This window comes from Myotis myotis, unplaced genomic scaffold, assembly GCF_014108235.1.
Source record: "Myotis myotis isolate mMyoMyo1 unplaced genomic scaffold, mMyoMyo1.p scaffold_m19_p_3, whole genome shotgun sequence".
Taxonomy (NCBI): Eukaryota; Metazoa; Chordata; class Mammalia; order Chiroptera; family Vespertilionidae; genus Myotis; species Myotis myotis.
Window position 1 is genome coordinate 31,803,543 of NW_023416335.1, and position 23,059 is coordinate 31,826,601.

The following is a 23,059-nucleotide window of genomic DNA, read 5'->3' on the forward strand; positions in this document are numbered from 1 at the left end:
GGCTGGCGCGACAGCGCGTTCCGCGCGGGGCATTGTGGGAAGGGCGGCCGGTGCAGCATCGGCTGCCATCTTAGTAACTCCGGGTGTTGGGGCCTTGTCTTTGGAGGTGGCCTTCGTGGCGGCCGTGCACCTGAGGGAGTGACGGAAAGTCAGCTGGCGGACAGCCTTCCTTCCCCCGGCTTCAGCGAGTCGCCAGCCGGCGTCCGGAGGCCCAGGCGAGAGCGTCCAGGCGCGTGCGGGGCTGAGGCCAGCGGTTAGTTAGGCACAGCGCCGCCCGGAAGGATGGGCCGGTCTCGGAGCCGCAGCTCGTCCCGCTCCAAACACACCAAGAGCAGCAAACACAACAAGAAGCGGAGCCGGTCCCGGTCGCGGTCCCGAGACAAGGAGCGCGTGCGGAAGCGCTCCAAGTCCCGGGAGAGTAAACGGAACCGGCGGCGGGAGTCGCGGTCCCGCTCTCGCTCCACCAACACGGCCGTGTCCCGGCGCGAGCGGGACCGGGAGCGCGCCTCGTCCCCGCCCGACCGCATCGACATCTTCGGGCGCACGGTGAGCAAGCGCAGCAGCCTGGACGAGAAGCAGAAGCGAGAGGAGGAGGAGAAGAAAGCCGAGTTCGAGCGGCAGCGAAAAATGTGAGCGCCCGCGGGGGAGGGGGGGGGGGTCGGGATGAAGGCCGAGCCGGGGAGCTGCGGGGGGTCGCGGGGACCCTCCGGGGAGCCTAGGGCAGGACATACCCGGGACTGGGCTGGGGAGGGAAATAGCGGGACTTGAGCCGGATAGGCGTAGAGGGGAGCACGCGATTTTGGCGCGAGAGAGGGTGGAGAGCGCAGGAAGCAGGGGGTGGAGTTCCGCGTGGGCCCGGAGAGCTGCGTGGCCGCGATGAGCCAGCCCGGAGACGCGTGTGCAGGGCTGTTGCAGACCCGCAGGACGAGAGCAGGAAGGAGCCCACCCGTGGGATGCCGATCGCCGCTGCCCAGAGCACTGTTGCATTGCCGCTTCCCTGTGGGACTGGGCTTCCCCGAAATAAGATACTTTTTAGGCCTATAGGGTCCAACAGTACCCCCTCACACCCCCCCCCCCAACCCCCAATACATTCTATTTTAATGTATTCCTACTAGTTGAAATGTCGCGGCTGCTGTTCCGTGTTTGGTTTTGTGATGTGAGGTGTAAAGACAAATTGTACACACCTTAAGTGTGCATGCAGTACAGTCCGTTTTGACGCCGGCATTCCCCTGGGTAACACCCTCCCAGTCAGTCTCCTACTCTTTCTGCCAGCTGCTTTGGATGAGCTGTGAATTACAGGCTTCTGTGGCAAACTTCGGTCCAGCTCTGCCATTCGGTTCCCCTTGTAGTGTACTTGATGTTGAGACTTTGCTCGCATGCAGGAAGTCTTGTTTGGGTGGAATGTATTCCTCAAGTATCTTTTGACTCAAGAATAGGTGTCAGTAATCCCAAACGGAGGGACTTTTGCGTATAAAACGGAGCGTTTAGTTTGGGTGCTGTGCTCTGGATATTCCTTTCCCCCAGTTTGGTTGAAAGGTAGAGTTAGATAGGTTCACTTCCGCTGTTGAACTGGCTGGCTTCCTCCGTTCTTCAGCGCATGTTTAGAAAATAAATGCTCATGAGGCAGAGAATTTAAAATCTTCCGGAGACAGTTTTCCTTTACTTTGTGTGTACCAGATTGACTGGGGGGTTTTAATTTTTCTGCATTTAGGTTTGTATTATGTAGATTTTTCAGCAGAACCTGTTTCTGAGAGCAAAGTTACTGAGAGGTAGGGGACTGGGACACTAATATTACAGAGTATACAGTACCTGGAGAGGTATTTTGCTGCATTCATTTTAAAATGTAAGCAATGCTTTCATCGTTCCTTTATTTTTCAGAACTGGCAGCGATATATATGAAAACCAAATACAAGTAATTGTTTCTCAACAAACCTTGATTATATAGAATCCAGTTTTTTTGGTCTGGAACAAGATTAACTGTAAAGATGTAGCTCTCAAATAACTATCAACAGATGAATATTTTTTAAAATTACCTAAGATATTGCATACGTTTTTCATGTGAAAGCAAAGGAGACCTTCAATTCACTAGACACTTTACATTCACTAGAAAGCTAAGACTTGTAGGAAAGTGGAAGGAAATGTGGTATGCTAAGAATAGTTAGAATCATTTAGCAGTGAGCAAACATAAACAGCAGAGAAGTCCAAGGATGAAACTGAGAAAATAGAGCAGCTCTGTAGTTCCAAGTTGATAGGAAAAGCAAACTACCTTTAGCGTTTATAAAGGAAGGAATGGGCAGAGCTAGCATCCCCCTGCACACTGAATTCGTGTGTCATACTGTGGGCGCTACTTAATATGGTTTAGTAGTGCCTTTGACATAATGCAAAGGAAATAAGGGAAAGACCCAGGTTTTGAAGCCACGAGAATGGGCAGAACTCTTCTGTTTCCAAATCCCTATTGGTTAGTTCATTCAACTACCCAATTTATGTGCCTGGTAGTGTGCTAGGTGCTGTTAATATACAGATTGACCCGCAGCACCCCCTCCCCCTTGCCTAACCGGTTTGGCTCAGTGGATAGAGTGTCGGCCTGCGGACTCAAGGGTCCTAGTTTCGATTCTGGTCAGGGGCATGTACCTTGGTTGTGGGCACATCCCCAGTAGGGGGTGTGCAGGAGGCAGCTGATCGATGTTTCTCTCTCATCGATGTTTCTAACTCTCTATCCCTCTCCTTTCCTCTCTGTAAAAAATAAAATATATTTAAAAAAAAAAGATTGACCCCTCTCCAAGATCTTGCTCTTACTGGAAGACATAGGTACAGATTCAGTGATGGTGAGGTGACTGTAGAAGGGAAGAAGTATCTTGGATGGGTCAACACTTCAGTTCTACGGAATGAGTGGTGGATAAAAATAGAGATTGTCAGAGTAGGCCTAGAAGGATACTTGAAAAGTAAAAAGGTGGATGTTAATTGGAACATGAAGTTCTATAAATACTAAAGTCATGGAGTAACTGGAAAGGTCAAGTCGAAGCTGGGAATCATGGGAAGGGTCTTGTATGCCATATTAAGGAGCTTGGATTTCACCCTAGAAACAGGAAAGGTTTTAAGCAGGTAAATGACATAAGGCCTTTTATTAAAAAAAAAAAAAAAAAATCCCTGATTGCTGTATAGGGTAGAAACTAGTTATAGTAAGTCCACACAGGAGTAGTGGGGGAGCAGTTGTGGGATTGCCAAAGAATGATATTTAAACATTTAGAACAAATAAAATTGGACGTGAAACATAGGAAAAGAAAGCAGTAATAATGTTGGTTCATGTTTATATTGTGGCTATTCTATCTCAGCCACCGAATGTTTAACTACTGTGTCTCAGACACTGGTTAAAATGTCAGAAACCCAGTGGAGAGGGATGAGGGAAAGGGAGTTTCCCTCAAAGGGAGTTTCTATTTCGCACTTTCACTGTGGGCACTAATTTTTGGATATAGTCAGTTTACACAACGTTGATAGAGGGACAAACCTGGGGGAACCTTGAGAGCAGAATGACCCCTGGAGAGGGTGGAAAAGAGTTCCAGGGATTGAAAGAACCTAAGGGAATGTTTGTATTTTCAATTGGGTTGGGTGGAAGCTGAGAAGAAGTACCAGAAGAATGCCTACTGTCAATTGTACCTTCAAGAGGTCCAGTGTGCGATGGAGAGAGACAGCAAAATTAGAATCTTCTGTTGGGCTTATTAACTAATTAGAAAGTTTGTGGTAAGGATGGAAACCAGATTGCCTTGCCATTTTAACAATTCTGAGGCCTTGAATAAATCACCTACCTGTAAGTTTGATTTCTTATCTGAAACAAAGATACTTGACTTGCTTATTGTGAAGATTAGAAATTGTGCATTTAAATTATCAAAACAATGGCATATAATGGGCCTCAATAAGTAATGTTGTTTAATATAATTTATGTAAATGCAGCCATATTGAGCCTGGTGAATTTAAGAAGTGGTCTTACAAGTTACAATCTTAATGCAATAAAAGGCAGACCTTTAAAATTTAAAAAGATTTTTCCCCCTGGTTTTTGCATAGCATACTATGCCATAGCTAATTCACCTGGTTCAAAAGCTCTGCCTTTCCTCCACGAGTCCGGGCCATTTAGTGTGAATCCCTCTCTGCCCTCCCCTGCACCTTTATTGTCGTTTTCATATGGTTATCTTTTGAGATGCTGTATGCATGTTGTATTAACTGATGAAAAGTGGGCAGCTGAAAATGACTTGCAGCAAATCAGGAAAATGGTAATTGGCAATATCTAGATTCCAGTAGGCTTAGTGTTTAACTGCATGACCAATCGGGAGCCTGCTAAGTTAGAATATCTAAACTGAACATGGGATCTATATGAGTGATCATTTGAAGACTACTTGAACTTGTTGTGAGAGCAGCATTTGTAAGCAAATTTAGTAGATGGAACTATGTATTTTGGGGAGGTGAGGGCATTAGGACATACAGTCTAGCTGGTAAGATTTTTATGACTTTTTATGAATTACGATTTTTATGAATTTCTAAAATAATTATTTTGGTATTTAGATCGTTGTGTATGCCTTTGTCTCTCACTTTTGTCCTGGAGAAACAATGACGGGTAGTATAGTGCTTAAGATCATTAGCTTTGGAGTCTACCCAGATTGAGAATCACCTTTTAGCTCTTGCAATGAGGTATAGCCGAGTTAGTAACCTGCTTAGCCTCAGGAACCATCAAAGATGTATGTAGATGACATGGTATATAAACCTGTTGGCAGAGTATTTGGTACCTAGTCAATACTTAGTAAATGTTGTTTGGTAATATTATGAAAGTAGTTCCGAGAAGTAAGCTCCTAGGGTTGAGTTCATACATTTTAAAGACGTTTTAAAATAATGTTTTAAGCTGCTATGTACAAATTCATGATCTCCTTTAACTGTTGTTTTTCTGGGCCCTTGATATTTTAATAGTTGCCATTTTAAAATCAATTGTGACTAGTGTTTTAAAACACCTGAGATCAAGGAGACCTAATGTTACACCATTTCCATTGAAAAACTTGAAGATTTGGTATCTTTCATCAGTGCCCCAAAATCTAGGCAAGGAAATGGACTCTGCAGAAAAGCCAGAGGAAAAGATTACAGAGATAAAAGGACATCAAGAGATTGACAATTCCTATGGCAAAAGTTTGAGTTAGTGGATAGGCAATGATATTAGGTGATACATCTTTTATAAGGTAACAAAAGTGATTATTTGTTTTATGAAAGTTGCAGTGCCTCTTATGAGTTGGTGTAGTAGCTGCTTTATCATTGATTATGGTAAATTTGTCATCAATAAAGATTAACTCATGCTTAATTCCGTTGTACAAGTGCCCTTTGGTTTTCTGAATTCAGTGTTACAGGGAGGAGAATTAAAGCAATATTAGATTTTAGCTTTTTCAGCACTAGATCTAAAAATTCATTAAAATTTTTTTTTCTGATTTACTAGAGTAGCAATTTTAACCTTACCAAGAATAACAGCAACAACAAAGATTATGTTCTTGATAATACTCTGTTGTAGGGGTGTAACCTTCCTAGCCTGTCTCCCAGTTGGACACAGCAGCAAGGCTTAATTATAGTCATGGTGGGCTGCTCTTGGCTCCTCCAGGAACAAAGGGAGATAAGCAGCCTTGTGAGAAATTCTATAAGGCCATTTCTCATCCTCCCTGTTTTAGTTGAGCTTGGGACTTTCCACTTGCCCTCCCCTTCAGGCTATAAAACTGCTGAACTGTAGTTAGAATTTACTTCTTAGCAGCAGAGCAACCCACCACCTGTGCTTGTACCTGTCACCCAGCCCCTCTGGTTTGGTACCCATCAGTGGGAGCAGAGACATGGGGGAGCTAACACCATGCTGATCTGGCTTTTGTTGTAAGTGATAAACTGAATTTATTTAGGCTCCTTTTCTCCTTGCTTGCTTGCTTACATACTTATCTTTGGAAATGAGGCCCTATTAGCCCTTGTGCTATTGCTATTACTTAAGGACTGGTTGACAAAAACCCTGAATCTGTATCAGGTCTTTTTACCTTTATCAAATTTCTAAGTTAATTTGGCAACTTTTCTATTGATAAACTAACCAAAGCTTTATCCTGTTCTTCCTTCTTTTTTACTTTACATGGGAAATTTTAATTGGAACTTTTTACATTGTCCTTCCTTTAAGAGTTGAATTGTACCATTATAGAGTTTCTTCTTAGGCTTTCCTAATTTATTAACTGCATAAGAACCAACTAACAAAATATGTATATATGGGTGTGTATACTTTTAAAACTTTGTGTTATGAAAACTTTCCAACTTAATGCAAAAGTAGAGAGAATATTATAAGCTTAATACATCCATCATCCAGATTTAGCAGTTGTCAGTCTTACTTGTTTTATCTTTTATTTATTTTTTTCTGGATGAAGTAGATAAACAAAAATTTTCTATTTGAAATGTAGTTTAATTTCCATTGAAATTGCTGCCTGATTTCCTTTAGACATTCCTAGCTATTTATTTTTAATGTTGGGGTAGGTATCTGTTTTCTTACTGAGCTGCTATAAGGTTTATACCCTAATGCTGTATTTTTATTGGATATTAAAAAGGAGTAAAAGAAAATTCCAGTTAGAGCATGTTAGGCTTTTGTGCCTTTTTAAAATAAAATCACTAATGTGGTGGGGAGTAATTATTTTTTAAAAAAAGCAACGCATCAGTGTGGTGATGGCCAGAGGGAAGGAAGGGTGGGGGCTGGGTAGAGGTGGGCAAAGTGGGGGCATCTGTAATAGTGTCAGTAATAAAAATAAAGGTAAAAAAGGAATTAAAAATCTTCAAAATAGATATTTGAAATACGTAGAAATTTGGAAGAAGTTATGCTTTCTCAAGTAGCTGTTATCTTGACAGAAAAAAAATGTAGAGATTTTAAATGCAAAGATATCTTTCACATGAATCAGAATGTGAAAGGTAAGTCAGTATTAGGATGGTATCACTGTAGTAACAGGAATTGAGAATGAAAGCGCTAGAGTGGAAATTGAATCACCCCCCAAAATATAGTTGAAGTGGATTTGGGTGTTTAATGCTCACTTTATTAAAGAAACCTTTGAAATTAATTTTAATATATTTCCAGTCTATCTCAAAATATTGTCATTTGGTGTAATCAAATCAAGATATATGAGGTCTTTTTTTATGTTTTGGTTTTCAATTCAACCTAGATAATGTGTGAGGCAGTCATTGGACACCAGTGGTATAAAACAAGGTTTCCACTATACTGATTTGATAAACGACAGTACTTTCAATGCAGAATTTTATTTTAAGTAAGTTGATTCATAATATCTAAATGGAGTTAAATTAAAACAGTATTTGGTTCATTGGGCTTTTTAATAGAACTGATGATACATTTTTTATCCACTTTCCATCTCTAGAAGAACTTTTAATTGAAAACCAATTAAATAAAGAAAAGATACAGTAAAGTTCAGAATCTGAATAAGGTGCATTTTCACTAAAAGTTATACAACTATTGCCTTGGCACTCTGAAACTCTTTGAGTCTGTCTTCTGACTTTGCCTGGAGGGTAGAAGAGGGGAATGAATTTTGCGGGTCTGAATTACTAGTAATTGCTACATAATGATTGTTCCTGACTTCTTTGCAGCTCAACCCTTAGACTGGGTGGATTGGCAAATGAGCAAGTCCATATACTAGTATTTACAGTTTGTCTTTTCATTGCAAAGTTGATAACAAAAGTGGATTTCCTGTTTCACATTTGCTCTACAGTTCTAAATAAAAACTGGTGAATTAAGCTTTTGTATGTACTGTACTGCTTTTTTAATTTCAGAAAGTGATGGAAAAAACCATGCTTTTATGTTTATTTGAATTTCTGTATCACTTAACATCATGGTTTCTATTATATCCTTGAATGATTCATGAAAATGAATTGTAAAATCATAGAAACCTATAATCAGGCTCAATGTTTTACAGATTTATAACTAGTTTTAAATTTTAGGTTTATTTCTTATATTATCTAAGTCATTTTTTCCATTTTGTTCGCTAGCCGGCAGCAGGAAATAGAAGAAAAACTCATCGAGGAAGAAACAGCACGAAGAGTGGAAGAATTGGTAGCAAAAAGGGTAGAGGAAGAATTGGAGAAAAGGAAGGATGAAATTGAGCGAGAAGTTCTCCGAAGGGTGGAGGAAGCCAAGCGCATCATGGAAAAGCAGTTGCTCGAAGAACTCGAGCGACAGAGACAAGCTGAGCTTGCAGCACAAAAAGCCAGAGAGGTAACGCTCGGTCGTTTGGAAAGTAGAGACAGTCCATGGCAAAACTTTCAGTTTTGGGTGTGCCTCCTGCTCAGTTCAGAAAGAGATGGAATACAGACTAATTCCTTTCTCGTCTAAACTTAACATTGCTGCGAAAGTTAATTTTTTAGCTATTCAGAAGTGCTGACTGATATTTAAAAGTTATTTTCATAAAACATACTCAAGGAAACTTTTTGATTTAATGGAACTGGCTTACATATTTGAGAAGTGTTTGAAACTTTTGCCATGGCTGCAGGACTTACATTCTTTTTTGGGAGGGTCGGGGGACACAGGGAGTTTTAAAGGGACAAGGTTAAAAATCCACCTGTGGTTATGTATTCTTTTCTGTTTATCGTTCTTATTACCTAGACTGTGAGAGGCTTTTTGCCTTCAGTCAGATTAAAAAGAGCAGGGCCTAACATTGAGTGACGAGAGCACCTGCTTTTGATAAATAGGTTTTCTTGCTCTTTTTTCTCTTCTTTTATCCCTCATCTCCTGCCCCAAATTCTGCCTCAACACCATGGACTAATTCTAGTGTTTTGATCATAAGGCCCTCCATTTTCCTAATGTGTTTCAAAGAATCTTTTTAGGAAAAATGTCCATATTATTCATCCACTTTTTAGTATCTACTAACAACTCCTTTTTTTCTCTAGAGAGTTATGAAGGAACAGGTTGTCCTTGTCTGGAGTCAAGCTAAACACATGATTTGTTTTATCAGCAGCTGGAGCAGAAGTTGAAAATGTCTTTCTGTGAGACAGTAATTTGCTACTGAAGCTTTATGGCTTACTTGCACTGATTACTCCAGGATCCTAAAACTTGTTGAAAGTCTCTGAAACACACTCAAAGCAAATTATTTTACAGCACTGAGTGTCCCTCAACATAGTTTCCATAGTGAATATGAATTCAATTGCTGTGTGCCACTGGAAATCCTATAGTTATATTTTCTTGAATTTAAATATTTGACTCAAAATATATGCCTCATTGTCATTTTTAGTCCTGGTATTATTGTGGACAAATTGACATTAATCTCTGTTTTGAGTAAGCTTAGCTTTTCAAATGTATTTTCCCTTGTGCTGTCTTTAACTACATATATACATGTCTGTATTTGGTGGATATCACAGACTTAATGCAACTGAAAGTATGAAATTTTTGTATCAGGGCTTTTAATTATGAAGATATTTTTGGAGTAATGGTGCTGTGTTGTAGCGAGTTATTAATCATAGGAAGATTTTTTTCTCTTCATGTGCTTTTTGTTTCATATTAACAATATTTTTTTTTTTAACACGGACACAACCCTCTGCCAGTCTTTCCAAATATTAAAATCATTTGAATATGTCTGCTGTGATCTTAACACTGCCCAAACCATCGAGCAATCTTCATATAGTTTGCATTATAAAAATCTCATTAAATTTTCCAAGAAAAAATAAACTACAGAATTTTATTTCCTGACTATGCACCCCATGGATTCCTGAATTTCAGTTCAGACTGTAGATGACAAGATAAGCTGCCTTTAGAAATTGTCAACATCTGAATGTTAAGTCCATTTTCCCCATGGAAGAAGCCCTTAGTTCCATGAAGTATGGATTACCATTTGTATTTTTCACTAACAGTAAATGTATTTTTCTTATTAATTGTTTGCCTTAGGAATGATGAATTACATTTTTTGTTCCTTCTTACCATAAACATCTGCATTCCTCAGCTCAGCCTTCCTTGTATGTTGTTTATAAATGGTTGAGCTGCTGATGCAGGTATTGCCAAGCTAACAGTACAAATCATTTTAAAGAGGAAGCTGGCGTGTATGGCAGCCGAGGAGCACACTCTGCAGGACACTGGACAAGACAGTAAATATTCAACTTTTAATGCTGATTAAAGGAGTATAGGTAAAGAATACGTAGGTATACATAATTGGTGAGACAAATATTCACTTTATTTATATTTTATATTATTTTTTTTTAATTTGGTAAATACTATTCCAGTTTTGTTAGTTGTCCTTGTTGATTTGTGTGATATTAAAGTACTAGTAATAATTGCCAGGAAACTATCAATTAGGGAGGGTTTAGTCGGTTGCTGTTTGGACTGGGAGGGATGATTGAAATTTAGGGTTAGAAACAAATTTTAGTGGCTGCACAGTTTATCATTTGTCAGACAGAAGGTAGCTTTATATAAAGCTACCCTGTAAATCAGATCAAAAAAGTTCAGAGGAAGATTAGTAAATATTTATCAATAAAATTAAACATTTTATTTTTCTAACATCTTAACATGTCCTCCCCTTTAGGAGGAAGAACGTGCAAAACGTGAGGAGCTAGAGCGAATACTGGAAGAGAATAACCGAAAAATTGCCGAAGCACAAGCCAAACTGGTATGTATAAAGCATACATGAATAATATTTTTTTGTTTTTTCTGAATTTGTTGAATAATTTTGTGCTTTATGATTATTACTAGTGTCCTGGTGCACGAAATTCATGGGGTGGGGGGTGTCCCTCAGCCCAGCCTGCACCCTCTCCAATCTGGGACCCCTCGAAAGATGTCCTACTGCCATTTTACAGGGATCAGGCCTAAACTGGCAGTCGGATATTGCTCTCACAATCCGGGACTGCTGGCTCCTAACCACTCATCCGCCTGCCTAATTGCCCCTAACTACTCTGCCTGCCGGCCTGCTCGCTCCTAACTGTCCCCTGCTGCCAGCCTGCTTGGCCCCAAATGCCCCCATGTCAGTGTGCTTGCCCCTAACTGCCCCACCTGCTTGCCCCCACCTTCCCTCCACACTGGCCTGCTCCCCCCCAACTGGCCCCCTGCTGGTCTGCTTACCCCCAATTGCCCCGCCCCCATCAGCCTGATTACCCACAACTGCCGACCCATCCTGGCCTGATCACCTACAACTGCCCTCCCCTCTTGGCCTCTAACTGCCTCTCCCTTGGCCCCGCCACCATGGCTTTGTCCAGAAGAATGTCTGGAAGGTATCCTGGAAGGTCTCCCAGTCTAATTAGCATATTATCCTTTTATTAGTATAGATTAGTTCTCAGGGTCATTTTAAGGTATTTGAGGCAAGAGTGGAATAGTTGACTAGAATTTAGCTACTGTGTTCCACAGTAATCTCTTTGGGGACCATCTAGATATTCTAATTAATCTGAAGAAAATTCCAAAATTTGCAGTTGTTTAAAACCGGTTTCCTGGAGAAAATTGTACTACCTTCATTCCCAATTTTTTTTTTTTATTCTACCCTCGTTCACACTTCTGTGCCTGAAATAATGAAAACAGTCTTAAAAGTATTTAAACCAACTAATAAGCAACATTTCACTTTGCATTAGTTGCCTTGTTACCGATTGCTAGACAGAATAGATGGATCATATACATATATATATGATAAGTGTACCAGATTAGTAAATTATTTTTCCTATTCCAAGTTTATAATCTAACAAGTATGGAGAATTAATCCTATATAATAAAGAGCTAATATGCTAATTAGACCAGATGGCGGAACGACCAGTGGGCAGGGGGCGGGGCTGGGGACTGCAAGGACCTAGCCCCTTGCACGAATTTCGTGCACCGGGCCTCTAGTTAATTATAACATGATACAGAGATGGAAAAGGTGATATAAAGCAATTTTTAAATTTTAAAGAAGCCAACATAAGGATATTGAGGTAATTTTTTTCCACTTATTTATGCACTCATTGCTTGATTCTTGTATGTGTCCTGACCGGGGATCAAACCCCCAACCTTTATGTATCGGGACAACGTTCTAGCCAACTGAGCTGTCTGTCGAGGATGAAGTAATTTTTTAAAAACAGAAAAAAAATTGATGAAAAAGAATGCTAAATTAAAAGTCTGTGGACATAAATATTCCAAAAACCAAAGGATAATCAGACATTTCTGTATAGGGGAAAAAGCATTTTCATCATGAATGTGGCATATGGGTGATTCTACTTCCAAGTAAAAGTATAAGTCAGAGATAGAAGGGATTTTACTTTAGGATGAATGAGGGATTAGTGCTATTTAGTACCCAGAATGAAGACATGGCTCAAAAGAGACTCTTGGTTCTAGATGTCTAAAAAAGTTTTGTCTATTCAGAAATGTGTTAAAAATCATACAGCCATAGGAAGACATTTGCAGCTAAGTCATACTGCTGACGAGGGGGAAAAGCAAATTGTAAGCTCTAGTTAAGTGGTTTAGAAAAAACAAATTCTGTGACTGTTTATAAGGGCACTGAGAAAGATCTGGGATGGTATTAGTAATTAACAGTGGATCTCATTGAAGGTGGAAGTGAAAGAGAACCATAGAAAATGTATCCATGGTTGATAAGAATATAAAAAAGTTAGAACCTTGGGGGTAGTTGGTACTAAAGTAGGGGTGGGGAACATCCAGCCCACAGGCCATATAAGGCCTGCAAAATCATTTGGTCTGGTCTTGCCAAGGCATTAAGGGTTAAGTTAATTAAATGTTTGGCCAAATATAGCAGGCTAGTTTTTAAGTTGATAATTTTGTATGGCCCGCAAATGATGTTAATAGATATCCAAATAGCCCTTGGCACAGAAAAGGTTCCCCTTGTTTTGGAGCATGGTTTTTTATTGTGCCCCCGTATAAGAGCCAATGCTGGAAATACCTTAAACTTAGTGAGCACAGTAAAATGAATTCTTAGTTAATATCACTGTCCTGGTTTTTTTGAAAGCCAGAATGTAAGGGGAAGACTTAATTCTGCTTTTTCAGTAAAAAGACCTTAAAATCTGCTTAAGTAGGAAAAGCAATACAAATGGATTGGAGAAGGAGTCACTATAAGATATATCGATACTTATCAATAAGTAGCGGGTGGGGAAAAAGTAGGTTTATAGTTCATGTAAAAATAATACAATAATAATACAAGAATAAACTTGTTTTGTGTACTCACTACTATAAACATACTTTTAAAAAAATGTTTTTATTGTTTAAAGTATTACATGTCTCATTTTTCCCCCAGTTGACCCCACCACCGCCACCACTCCCACCCCAGAGGGCAAGCCCCACCACCACAATGTCTGTGTCAATTGGTTATGCTAATATGCATGCATACAAGTCCTTTGATTGATCTCTAACCACCCGCCTTTCTCCTCCCTCCCCCCCCCACCCCCCCCCCCCGCCCCTCTTCTCTCTGAGGTTGGACAGTCTGTTCAATGCTACCTTGTCTCTGGATCTGTTTTTGTTCATTAGTTTATGTTGATCATTATATCCCACATATGAGTGAGATCATGTTATATTTATCTTTCTCCAATTGGCTTATTTCACTTAGCATAATGCTCTCCAGTACCATCCATGCTGTTGCAAACGGTAAAAGTTCCTTCTCTTTTATAGCAGCGTAGTATTCCATTGTGTAGACGTACCAATTTTTTAATCCACTCATCTGCTGATGGGCACTTAGGTTGTTTCCAAATCTTAGCTATTGTAAATTGTGCTGCTATGAACACAGAGGTGCATATATCCTTTCTGATTGTTGTTCCTGGTTTCTTGGGGTATATTCCTAGAAGTGGGATTACTGGGTCAAATGGGAGTTCCATTTTTAACTTTTTGAGGAAACTCCATACTGTTTTCCACAATGGCTGCACCAAGTATGCAGTCCCACCAGCAATGCACGAGGGTTCCTTTTTCTCCACATGCTCGCCAGCACTTGTCCTTGTTGATTTGTTGAAGATAGCTATTCTGACAGGTGTGAGATGGTACCTCATTGTTGTTTTGATTTGCATCTCTAGGATGAGTAGTGACTTTGAGCATGTTTTCATATGTCTTTCAACCTTCTGTATGTCCTCTTTCGAAAAGTGTCTATTTAGGTCCTTTGCCCATTTTTTTATTGGAATGTTTATCTTCCTTTTGTTAAGTTGTATGTGTTCTCTGTAAATTTTGGAGATTAAGCCCTTATCTGAAATAGCATTGGCAAATGTGTCTCCCATGCAGTGGGCTTTCTTGTTTTGTTGATGGTTTCTTTTGCTGTGCTGAAGCTTTTTATTTTGATGTAGTTCCATTTGTTTATTTTCTCCTTAGTTTCAATTGTCCTAGAAGCTATATCAGTAAAGATATTGCTACGACATATGTCTGATATTTTGTTGCCTATGGAGTCTTCTAAGATTTTTATGGTTTCTCGTCTTACATTTAAGTCATTTAACCATTTTGAGTTTGTTTTTGTGTATGGTGTAAGTTGCTGATCTAGTTTCTTTTTTTTTTTGCATGTATCTGACCAGATTTCCCAGCACCATTTATTAAAGAGACTGTCTTGACTCCATTGTATGCTCTTGCCTCCTTTGTCAAATATTAATTGAGCATAATGGCTTGGGTTAAACCTACTTTTGTACCACCCTGTATGTGATAATGTTTCTTAGTGATTACATGTAAGGAGAAAATCTCAGTGCAGTTAGGAGGAAGTAAGAAAGTGTGCATCTTAATTTGAGCTTTGAAGGTTGAGCTTTGAAAGGTAAATACAGTATGGTTTGTAAGGCATGGATATTTCTAGAAGAGAGGGACTCTATAATTGGTATTTAAAACATTGATTGAAACAGAATTTCCATCAAGTAGAATAGAATTTCTCTTAGGACATAGGAGATTGGATAGTGTAGTGAGTTCTTTGTGGGTGGCCTGGAATGCCAGATTGTGACTTCTAGAGCAAAGCTTCTTAACTTAGTGTGCCCTGCCAAGATTTTGATTCCTTCTAACTCTGGGTTGAGTGTCTGGGTGCCTAAGTGTCTAGGGACAGTTTGGCCTCTTTATTTTCATCTAGTAGACTTTTTGTTTACCCTCATGAACCTTATTTTCTGTGTGTCTGGGAAAAGATGAGCACAAGTACATTACAGAGCAGTATTGCTCAAGTGGTGGTAATTGTTCAGTTATTTTTTGTATTGTAATTTCAATTTGCCTTAGAGTCCTACTTTTGCATAATACTGTTAAGACAAATAATAGAAAAATAATTGTTTTTAAAGCTTCTAAAACACTTTTATACCTGTGGATCTATTAGTTTGCAGACTGCCACTGGTCCATGGACCTTTAGCACTAGTGGTTCTAGAATATTTGTGTTTGACACTATTCTGACTTCATGTTATCAATAAAACTTCAGTGAAAAGGTATCTTTTGGAAAAAGAAGTTTGAATTTGAGAAATTTTGGAAAGAATTTAGACATAATTAACTAATTTACTTCTTGTGTTCAGTAAATTTGAAAGCATAAGAAATTACTATTGATGTTGGAGAAACTTTTATTTGGTTCTATATGCTTTCAAGGAAAGTAGAATATCCTTTGTGTAGGAGGACACAAAAAAATGTTATTGTAGCCTGGCTGGTGTGGCTCAGTGGTTGAATCTTGACCTATGACCCAGGTCACCGTTTCTCACTGTCCATTTCCTGGGTCAGGGTACATGCTGGGCTAGACCCCCGGTGGGAGTGTACAGGGGGCAGCCAATTGGTGATTCTCGCTCATCATTGATGTTTTTATCCCTTCCTTCCTTTCTGAAATCAATAAAAATGTATTTTTTGAAATGTTATTATATAAAGATGCAAGACACATATTGAGATTTCTATTTTTGTTGTCCTTTCATCTTCCTATTGAAAGCCCCATTAAAATAATAAATATTTAAGGAAAGAAGGGAAATATGATAATGTTGTTGGCAGCATGAGACTTTAGGTCAGTAGTGCTAGTTTATCTTGTTGAACCAATAGTTTTGAGTTATTTCTTAGTGGCATGATTTCTAATTATAATACTTTTTGTTTTTTTTCCATCATTCCTATAAGTTATGTAAAATATTTATATCTGTATTTTTTAAATTTAATACATGTTTCAGGTGGAGAGTAGTAGATTTCAGTATTCTTATTTGTTAGAGACTGCTGCAAAGAAGAACGCTTACAATAAATAATTTTTTAAATGGCAGTAAGACCTCTAGGTAAAGGAAGTTGGAACAGAAGATACTGAGAGGGATAAATAGGCCCTTCTATAATGGTATGTTTTGCTTTTATGTATTTCATCTCGCCAATTTTTGGAGTGAGGTATAGGATTGAAAGCCATCTTTGTGAGACATAACAGTACCCTGGGTGTAATGACTCTAATATTATGGGTGTTAGCTTTCTCTTTGGCCTCCATGATGCCTACTACGTAATTCTTATAGGAGAGCTTAGTATTGTTCATATTTACACATATGCACATTCCTTCCTCCCTCCATCATTGCGAATAATGCCTTTTGCATAAATTTGAAACAAGAGGGGAAGGAACAATGTATATTCTCTAGCAAATGGAGTCATCAGGAACGATACAGCAAGTCAGGCAGTTACTGCAGAGAGAGGGTAGGGTTTAGAAGAGTACCAAACAAATAAGGTATAGGGTCGGACCATACAGATGGATGGGCAGGAAACCGGTTTTTCATCACTTGAGAGCCACTGTGTTAAGATGAGAGATGGCTTTAGTTTTTACTAGACAAGTCTACTTTTTCTTTCTTGTTTGTTTGTTTGTTTGTTTTTGCCAAGCTGTGATTGAATAATGTTTAAGCTTATTTTAAAGCTATAATAGAACAAAATACAAATATTTAATGTAAAGACAGGATAGTCCCTGTTTAAGTTATTTATAAAAATTATTCCATTATTGCTGAAACCGGTTTGGCTCAGTGGATAGAGCGTCAGCCTGCGGACTGAGAGGTCCCAGGTTCGATTCCGGTCAAGGGCATGTACCTGGGTTGCGGGCATATCCCCAGTAGGAGATGTGCAGGAGGCAGCTGATCGATGATTCTCTCTTATCGATGTTTCTAACTCTCTGTCTCTCTCCCTTCCTCTCTGTAAAAAATCAATAAAATATATTTAAAAAAAAAAATTATTCCATTATCAAGTACTTACTTGTAAGACACTAAGGGTACCCCTGTTACCTGTGGTAATACAACTGCTGTACATACATACATACTTTTATCGCCTATATTTGTAGACCTAAGTGAAACTGAAACTTTTTCTTTATCCAATCTAAAAGTAATTTCAGTGCAGTAGAATTAGGATTGTTTGTATATAAAAGAAATTACTTTACTTTTAAAATCTTGTTTTTAATTTTTTGATTAGGTAATGTGATTGTATGATTCAAAAATTTGTTTTAGAAAAATAAGCAATGAAATCTTCTACCTTTTTCCCGTCCATCCACTAACCATTCCCATTTCCAAAGGTATATTCAATTATGTTTTAATTTTTTTTCCAGAGTTTATAATGCATTGTTAGGCAGATACAAATAGCATACATTTTTTTAAAAAATATATTTTATTGATTTTTCACAGAGAGGAAGGGAGAGGGATAGAGAGTTAGAAACATTGATGAGAGAGAAACATCAATCAGCTGCCTCCTGCATATACCCTACTGGGGATGTGTCCGCAACCAAGGTACATGCCCTTGACCAGAATCGAACCTGGGACCCTTCAGTCCGCAGACCGACGCTCTATCCACTGAGCCAAACCGGTTAGGGCAGCATACATTTTTATTTTCCCCTTTTTGCACAAAAGTAACATATGATACATAGTATTTGGTACTTTGCTTTTCTCGCTTAATAGTGTAACTTGGAGATTTTTTTCTATTTTAGTATATAGGGGACACCTTTTTTAAAAAAAGTTCATGATGTTTTGTTTTATAGATCTGTAATTTATTGATAGTTCCATATTGGTGAATATTTGGGTTTTTCAGTCTCTTACAAACTATGTTTGCAATAAATAACTTTGTATAATTTTGCATGCGTGCAAGTTCACTTATGGAATAAATTCCAGAAAATTAAATAGCTGGGTAAAATTACTATGAAGATGCAATTTTAGTAGATTACTGCCAATATACTCTTCATAAGCTAGCACTTGATACTATACTTTTGAATTTCTATCAATGTGATAGGGTAAAAAATGCTATTTGTAAATAGATTTCTCTTATGTCTTGAGGTTGTGATGTTCAAACCCTTCACTCCCCAAGGTTATAATCTACTTTCCTCAGGGCTGAATTAGAACCTTAGGGAAAAGTGAGTCTGGGTGTTGGTGAGGGTTTCCCAAGGATATGCGCATACACTAAGAAGCTTCACTTTGATTCAGTTGCACATGCCAGCTCTTACCTCCAAATGTGTGATAATTTATTAAAACTGTGGGTAAAGTAATTGGCATATGATTTTACTGAAGATGGTCAGAAGCAGATAATTTTTTATTGTAATTACCAGTGAAAGTCTAAGCAAGAGAGAGGTGATTTGAAGTGGATTTTGGTGTACAGACTGGATTTCAATAGGAGGAAAAGTGGCATGAGCAAAGGAGGAGGAGGGGAAGCAAGATAGAAAGGACAATTTAAGAGAGAATAGTAGAAACAGTTGGGGCCGTATAAAAGGAAGTCCTAGGTAGGATGCTAATTTAGGAAATTAGCTATATTCTGTGCACATTGAAAATCATTGGAAGTTTGAGGGCAGGAGAGAGCAATGCTTAAGAAGGTTGAGACTTGCAGCATTGTGTAGGGTGGGTCAAAGGGCAGGGACTGGAAACAGAAACGATTTTAAGTTTGTAAGAGATATGCCCTGAACAGTTACGGTAACAATTGGAAATGGAAAAAAAAAACTCTAGGTGAGAGAACATAACTTTATGACTATTTGATGTTGGCAGGGAAAGAGGAAAAAGACAGAAAACTATAGTATGTGGATGGCAGTGGGGAATGTTGAAAGGGCTGGTGTATTTTAGGGTTAGGCTACTGAAATTTAAATCTTGAACATGTTGAAATTTGAAGGTGCCCAGAGCTTTCCCAGGTGGCTTTACATTAGCCAGCTGAAAATGTAGCTTAGGAAAAAGATCTGAGAGGAAGAAGATAGATTTCAGTTCTGTGTTGGATTTGACTATGAAGACCTAGAAATACATGGAAATCTACTTTTCCATCTTGCCTACCCACCAGATTCCCACTATTATAATTCTGATCTTCCTCATCTCTGACCTTACTTGATCACAGTGGATTTGCCCCCCACTGTCTTAACCTTTCACCTTTTAGCCTGTCACCACCACCGCTCCCCATCTGAGAGCAAAAGGTAAAATAAACCTCTTTGTGTTAATTATGTATTTAAAAAAATGGTGTTTTTCTTACCCGCAAGATAAAATTTCAACATTTTATCTTGCATTCTGAGTCCATTACCTATCAGTGGAAATAAACAGGAGACTCAAGTTCAAGGGCAGGAGAATAACTGAAGAGAACAGGCACTAAACTTACTATTAGTTTTTGACCATGTAAAAAATAATTTCAGTAGAATTAATGGAGATGATGGAAGTAATGACATATTAATAGTTGAGTTTGCGAATAGGTAGGCATTCAGAGGACTCTGTGAATATTTTAAATATACAGAAAAGATACAGAAAAAAGGACAACTCATTGATCATTGAGATTAAAAATCCAAGGGTTAGAAAATGTTTTTTCAACTTTGGCACTATTAACATTTGGGGTTAGATAATTCGTTGTTGTGGAGGGCTGTCCCATGTATTACTGTAGGATGTCTAGCAGCATACCTGTCTTCTATCTGCTAGATGCCAGGAGCCATTTCCCCCGTTGTGACAACCAAAATCACCACCACACATTTGCTTGATGTCCCCTGAGAGAGGAGTAAAGTTGCACCTGGTTGTAAATTAATAAGGAAGAAGGCATGGTACCTTTGGGGTGCAAGGAGAGACTTGTTGAGGAAGAAGATCATGTGACCGGCCTGTATTTTTGGTAGAGGGGGAATCTATAGTGAATGCTTAAAGGAAGTGGTTGCTATGAGACTGAAGGAGTTGAACACACTGCAGGAGTTAATTATACAAGTGTCCATTTGAAATTGACACCATTTTATAGTCAGCCAGGTTAAAAAAGCTTTAACTTTTTTCTTTCCAAAGAAAGAGGCTTTTATTATTTTTTGGTTGTATATTGACAATGTAATGTAGTCCCAGTGAGGATTTCTCCTATAATTTTTTGTATGGCTTGCTAATTATGTATTTAGCTAGCATAGTTGGTAGGTAAAATATTCTGAATAAATCCATACCATGGTTTGTAACTGACAATCTGTTAATCTAATGGTACTGAAGGTATCTATAAAAATATGTAACAGGACTAAAAGTATACTGATCTCAAGCATGGCTTGTAGAAATTTTCATTTTCAAAATATATAAATGCTTTTTTATAATTTCTTTAAAAATTAGAAAATGTAGGAATAATTAATAAATTCTTTTCTAATTCTCAATATTTTTCTTCTCACTGTTTGTGTGATGTTAGGCCAAGTTTTATTAAACATACTATTGTTGGCTTCTATTGATAATAAATTCTCATCTAATTTCCCAAATACCACGAATGAAAGCCATGAAATTCACAGAATTTTCAACTTTTTACTTCTAACTTTCAGGCTGAAGAACAGTTGAGAATTGTTGAAGAACAAAGAAAGATTCATGAGGAAAGGATGAAACTAGAACAAGAGCGACAACGTCAACAAAAAGAAGAACAAAAAATTATCCTGGGCAAGGGGAAGTCCAGGCCCAAACTGTCCTTCTCCTTAAAAACCCAGGATTAAATTGCAAACTCTGAACTTTTTACAAAGAAAAATGGAAAAACTTTGTATTGTAGCTTCATGTTGAAGTGTTTTTTTTTGTTTGTTTCATTTTGTTTTTGTTTTTTTAATTTGGAAAATCTGGAAAGTTAGCTTGTTCTAATAGGGGCTATGCTCTGCAGTTCCTTTTCTTCCCCCTTAACTTCTATTAAGTGAAATCCTTATCAGATCATTGTTATCTTCTAGAAAGTGATATATTTTTCACCTGTTTGGATTCTGTGTTAGTGATCTGAAGAGGAGCAGATCACTTTATAAATTGTGGATGGTCTGATAAGGTTTTTACTGACCCACAGACTTCGGAGTTATACTCTGTTTACTATATCGTAATGCTGGTTTTGCTGACTTTTTGTTTTTTTATATATTTATAAAAAAAGAAAAAGTTGGTAATTGCATTGGAAGCTCCTGGGGTGTTGTTGGACCTATGTGGTATATTGTTAAATCAGTGTCCTCATGATACTGTTGCTCTTGATGTTCCTGATACAGGTAAGGAAACAGTTGGTCAGCTCTAACACAAAATATATACAGTTCAGTATTGTCTCTGTTCAAATTGTTTTTATTTCACTGACAAAATCAAACCAGCATTCCCCATTGTGTAAATAAATGATTTTGCTGAATAAAGTCGTCTTAAATTCATATGTTGAAGCAATTTTTTTTAAAGTTCTGTTAAGTCTTAAAGAGGGTGGTTTACTTTTTGATGGTCAGCAATTTAGAAATCCTAGAACTATGCTATATTTCCTCTCATACTTTTAACATAGGATTTATATGTATATTAAATATACTCATGGACTAGTATTTAATGGCTATTTTTACAAATATTTATGCTGATACAGCAATTATGACATCAGTATTACCTTTAAGAAGTACTAAGCACTCAGAAAAAGATTTAAATTCTCAATCCTGTACCTCTATTTTAGGATATAAATATCACCTCAATAAATTGTACTTAATGAAAACTACAGAAAAATGCTTCTCAAATTTATAGATCTTAGATTATTTTCAAAGTGGGCCATCAGAAAGAACTTAGCTTTGTACTTTCACAAAAGGCTAAGGCAGTCAAATCATCTGCAATGTAGGGTACTTGCACGTTTATTTTGGGGACAAACACATTCAAACTTATTTCAAGTTTTTATTTTGTTTTTGCATGTGATGTGGATGACTCTTACAGAGTACAGTCTGCCTCATTTATCTTTACATATGTTCTAAGTGTACTGGTATTAAAACATTTATTAAAGAAAAGGATATGAATATAAAAATGTTACCTGAGATGCATAAACATGTCATCAAAATAGAGGAAATGTTCTCCAATATTTTGAGACAGTTTGATCAGTCCTTAAAAGTGAAAACAGAAGTTAATGAAACGACTACGTGGTGGATTACTTTGTGTGTGCATGCCAAGAAAAACGCTGTTGCTTTAGTTTGAGCTCTGAGTCTGTGTGGTACGGAACAATAAACTCAGTTTACACATCTTTAAAGGTAGAATTTTAAATAGGCATGAACTGTAGTGAGAACTGACTTAATAAACATGATACTTATTCTAAACCATTCACTTTATTTAAAGTATATAGGTTGCTTACAAGTTATTTTTCAACTTCTAAGTATAGGTTAACTAATTTCATGATTCTTACACTGGTTTTGTTTTTTTGTACAGATCCATTGCTCCTAAGTTGTGTATTCAAGTTTTGGGAAATGTTTATTGAAAAATTGTTTTGCTATACAAATGTTTTAAACATTGTATCTAAGTAACCCAGACTAAAAATATTTGACATTAGCTTACACGTGCCTTTAATTTTTAAAAAATATCTTACTGCCACATCTGGTGTGGAATCACATTGCAGTAAGTTGGTAATAACATATTGCAGTATCTGCTTGCTGTTGGAGACTCACATCAGATATTGAGATTGTTCCTGTGCCAGGCTATAGGAAAGAGGATGTAATTGTTAATAAAATACACCTGATTTTTTCTGTGCTGCAACAATGTGTAGTAATTTGTTTTCACTGCCTTTGTGTATCTATTATAAAAGTTCAGATTCTCAGTCTATTAGTAGTTTGGATGTTCCCTAATTTATTAAATATGCCTTTATTTACAATTTTGTTTTTTAGGTTATTAATGCATTATAGAATTAACTAATGACTTTTTATTACAGTATTTAAAATAAGTGGTTATTGCCATTTATATTGTGGAGTTTGCAGAATTAACTCATTTGTATAAACTAAACCTTTAAATTAGTTTGGTGTGAGGACTG

The 23,059-nt window shown here is 37.8% G+C and overlaps 1 protein-coding gene across 6 annotated transcripts; it reads left to right on the forward strand.

Annotated features, from left to right (window-relative positions):
- Positions 1–47: 47 nt before the first annotated feature.
- On the forward strand, positions 48–21,449 carry ARGLU1 (arginine and glutamate rich 1). Of its 6 annotated transcripts, none has more exons than XR_004965852.1 (4): positions 48–629; positions 8,032–8,257; positions 10,059–10,634; positions 20,616–20,681. XR_004965852.1 is itself a non-coding variant. In XM_036297931.1 (4 exons), exons 1-3 carry the CDS (start codon positions 283–285, stop codon positions 10,143–10,145), a joined length of 660 nt encoding a protein of 219 aa, XP_036153824.1. In that variant the 5' UTR covers positions 48–282; the 3' UTR covers positions 10,146–10,183; positions 10,551–10,634. The 6 variants fall into 6 exon arrangements, 5 of the variants coding, with proteins under 5 accessions (XP_036153824.1, XP_036153823.1, XP_036153825.1 ...); XM_036297931.1 differs by lacking the exon at positions 20,616–20,681 and having other exon boundaries at positions 10,059–10,183; positions 10,551–10,634; XM_036297930.1 differs by lacking the exon at positions 20,616–20,681 and having other exon boundaries at positions 10,059–10,170; positions 10,551–10,634.
- The last annotated feature ends 1,610 nt before the right edge of the window (positions 21,450–23,059 follow it).

Bases quoted from the DNA above. Each gene is read 5' to 3' on its own strand.
- ARGLU1 (XM_036297929.1), top strand. From the start codon at position 283: ATGGGCCGGTCTCGGAGCCGCAGCTCGTCCCGCTCCAAACACACCAAG. The intron at 630-8,031 runs GTGAGCGCCCGC...TTTGTTCGCTAG, and splicing joins TTCGAGCGGCAGCGAAAAAT to CCGGCAGCAGGAAATAGAAG. The intron at 8,258-10,550 runs GTAACGCTCGGT...CCTCCCCTTTAG, and splicing joins CAGCACAAAAAGCCAGAGAG to GAGGAAGAACGTGCAAAACG.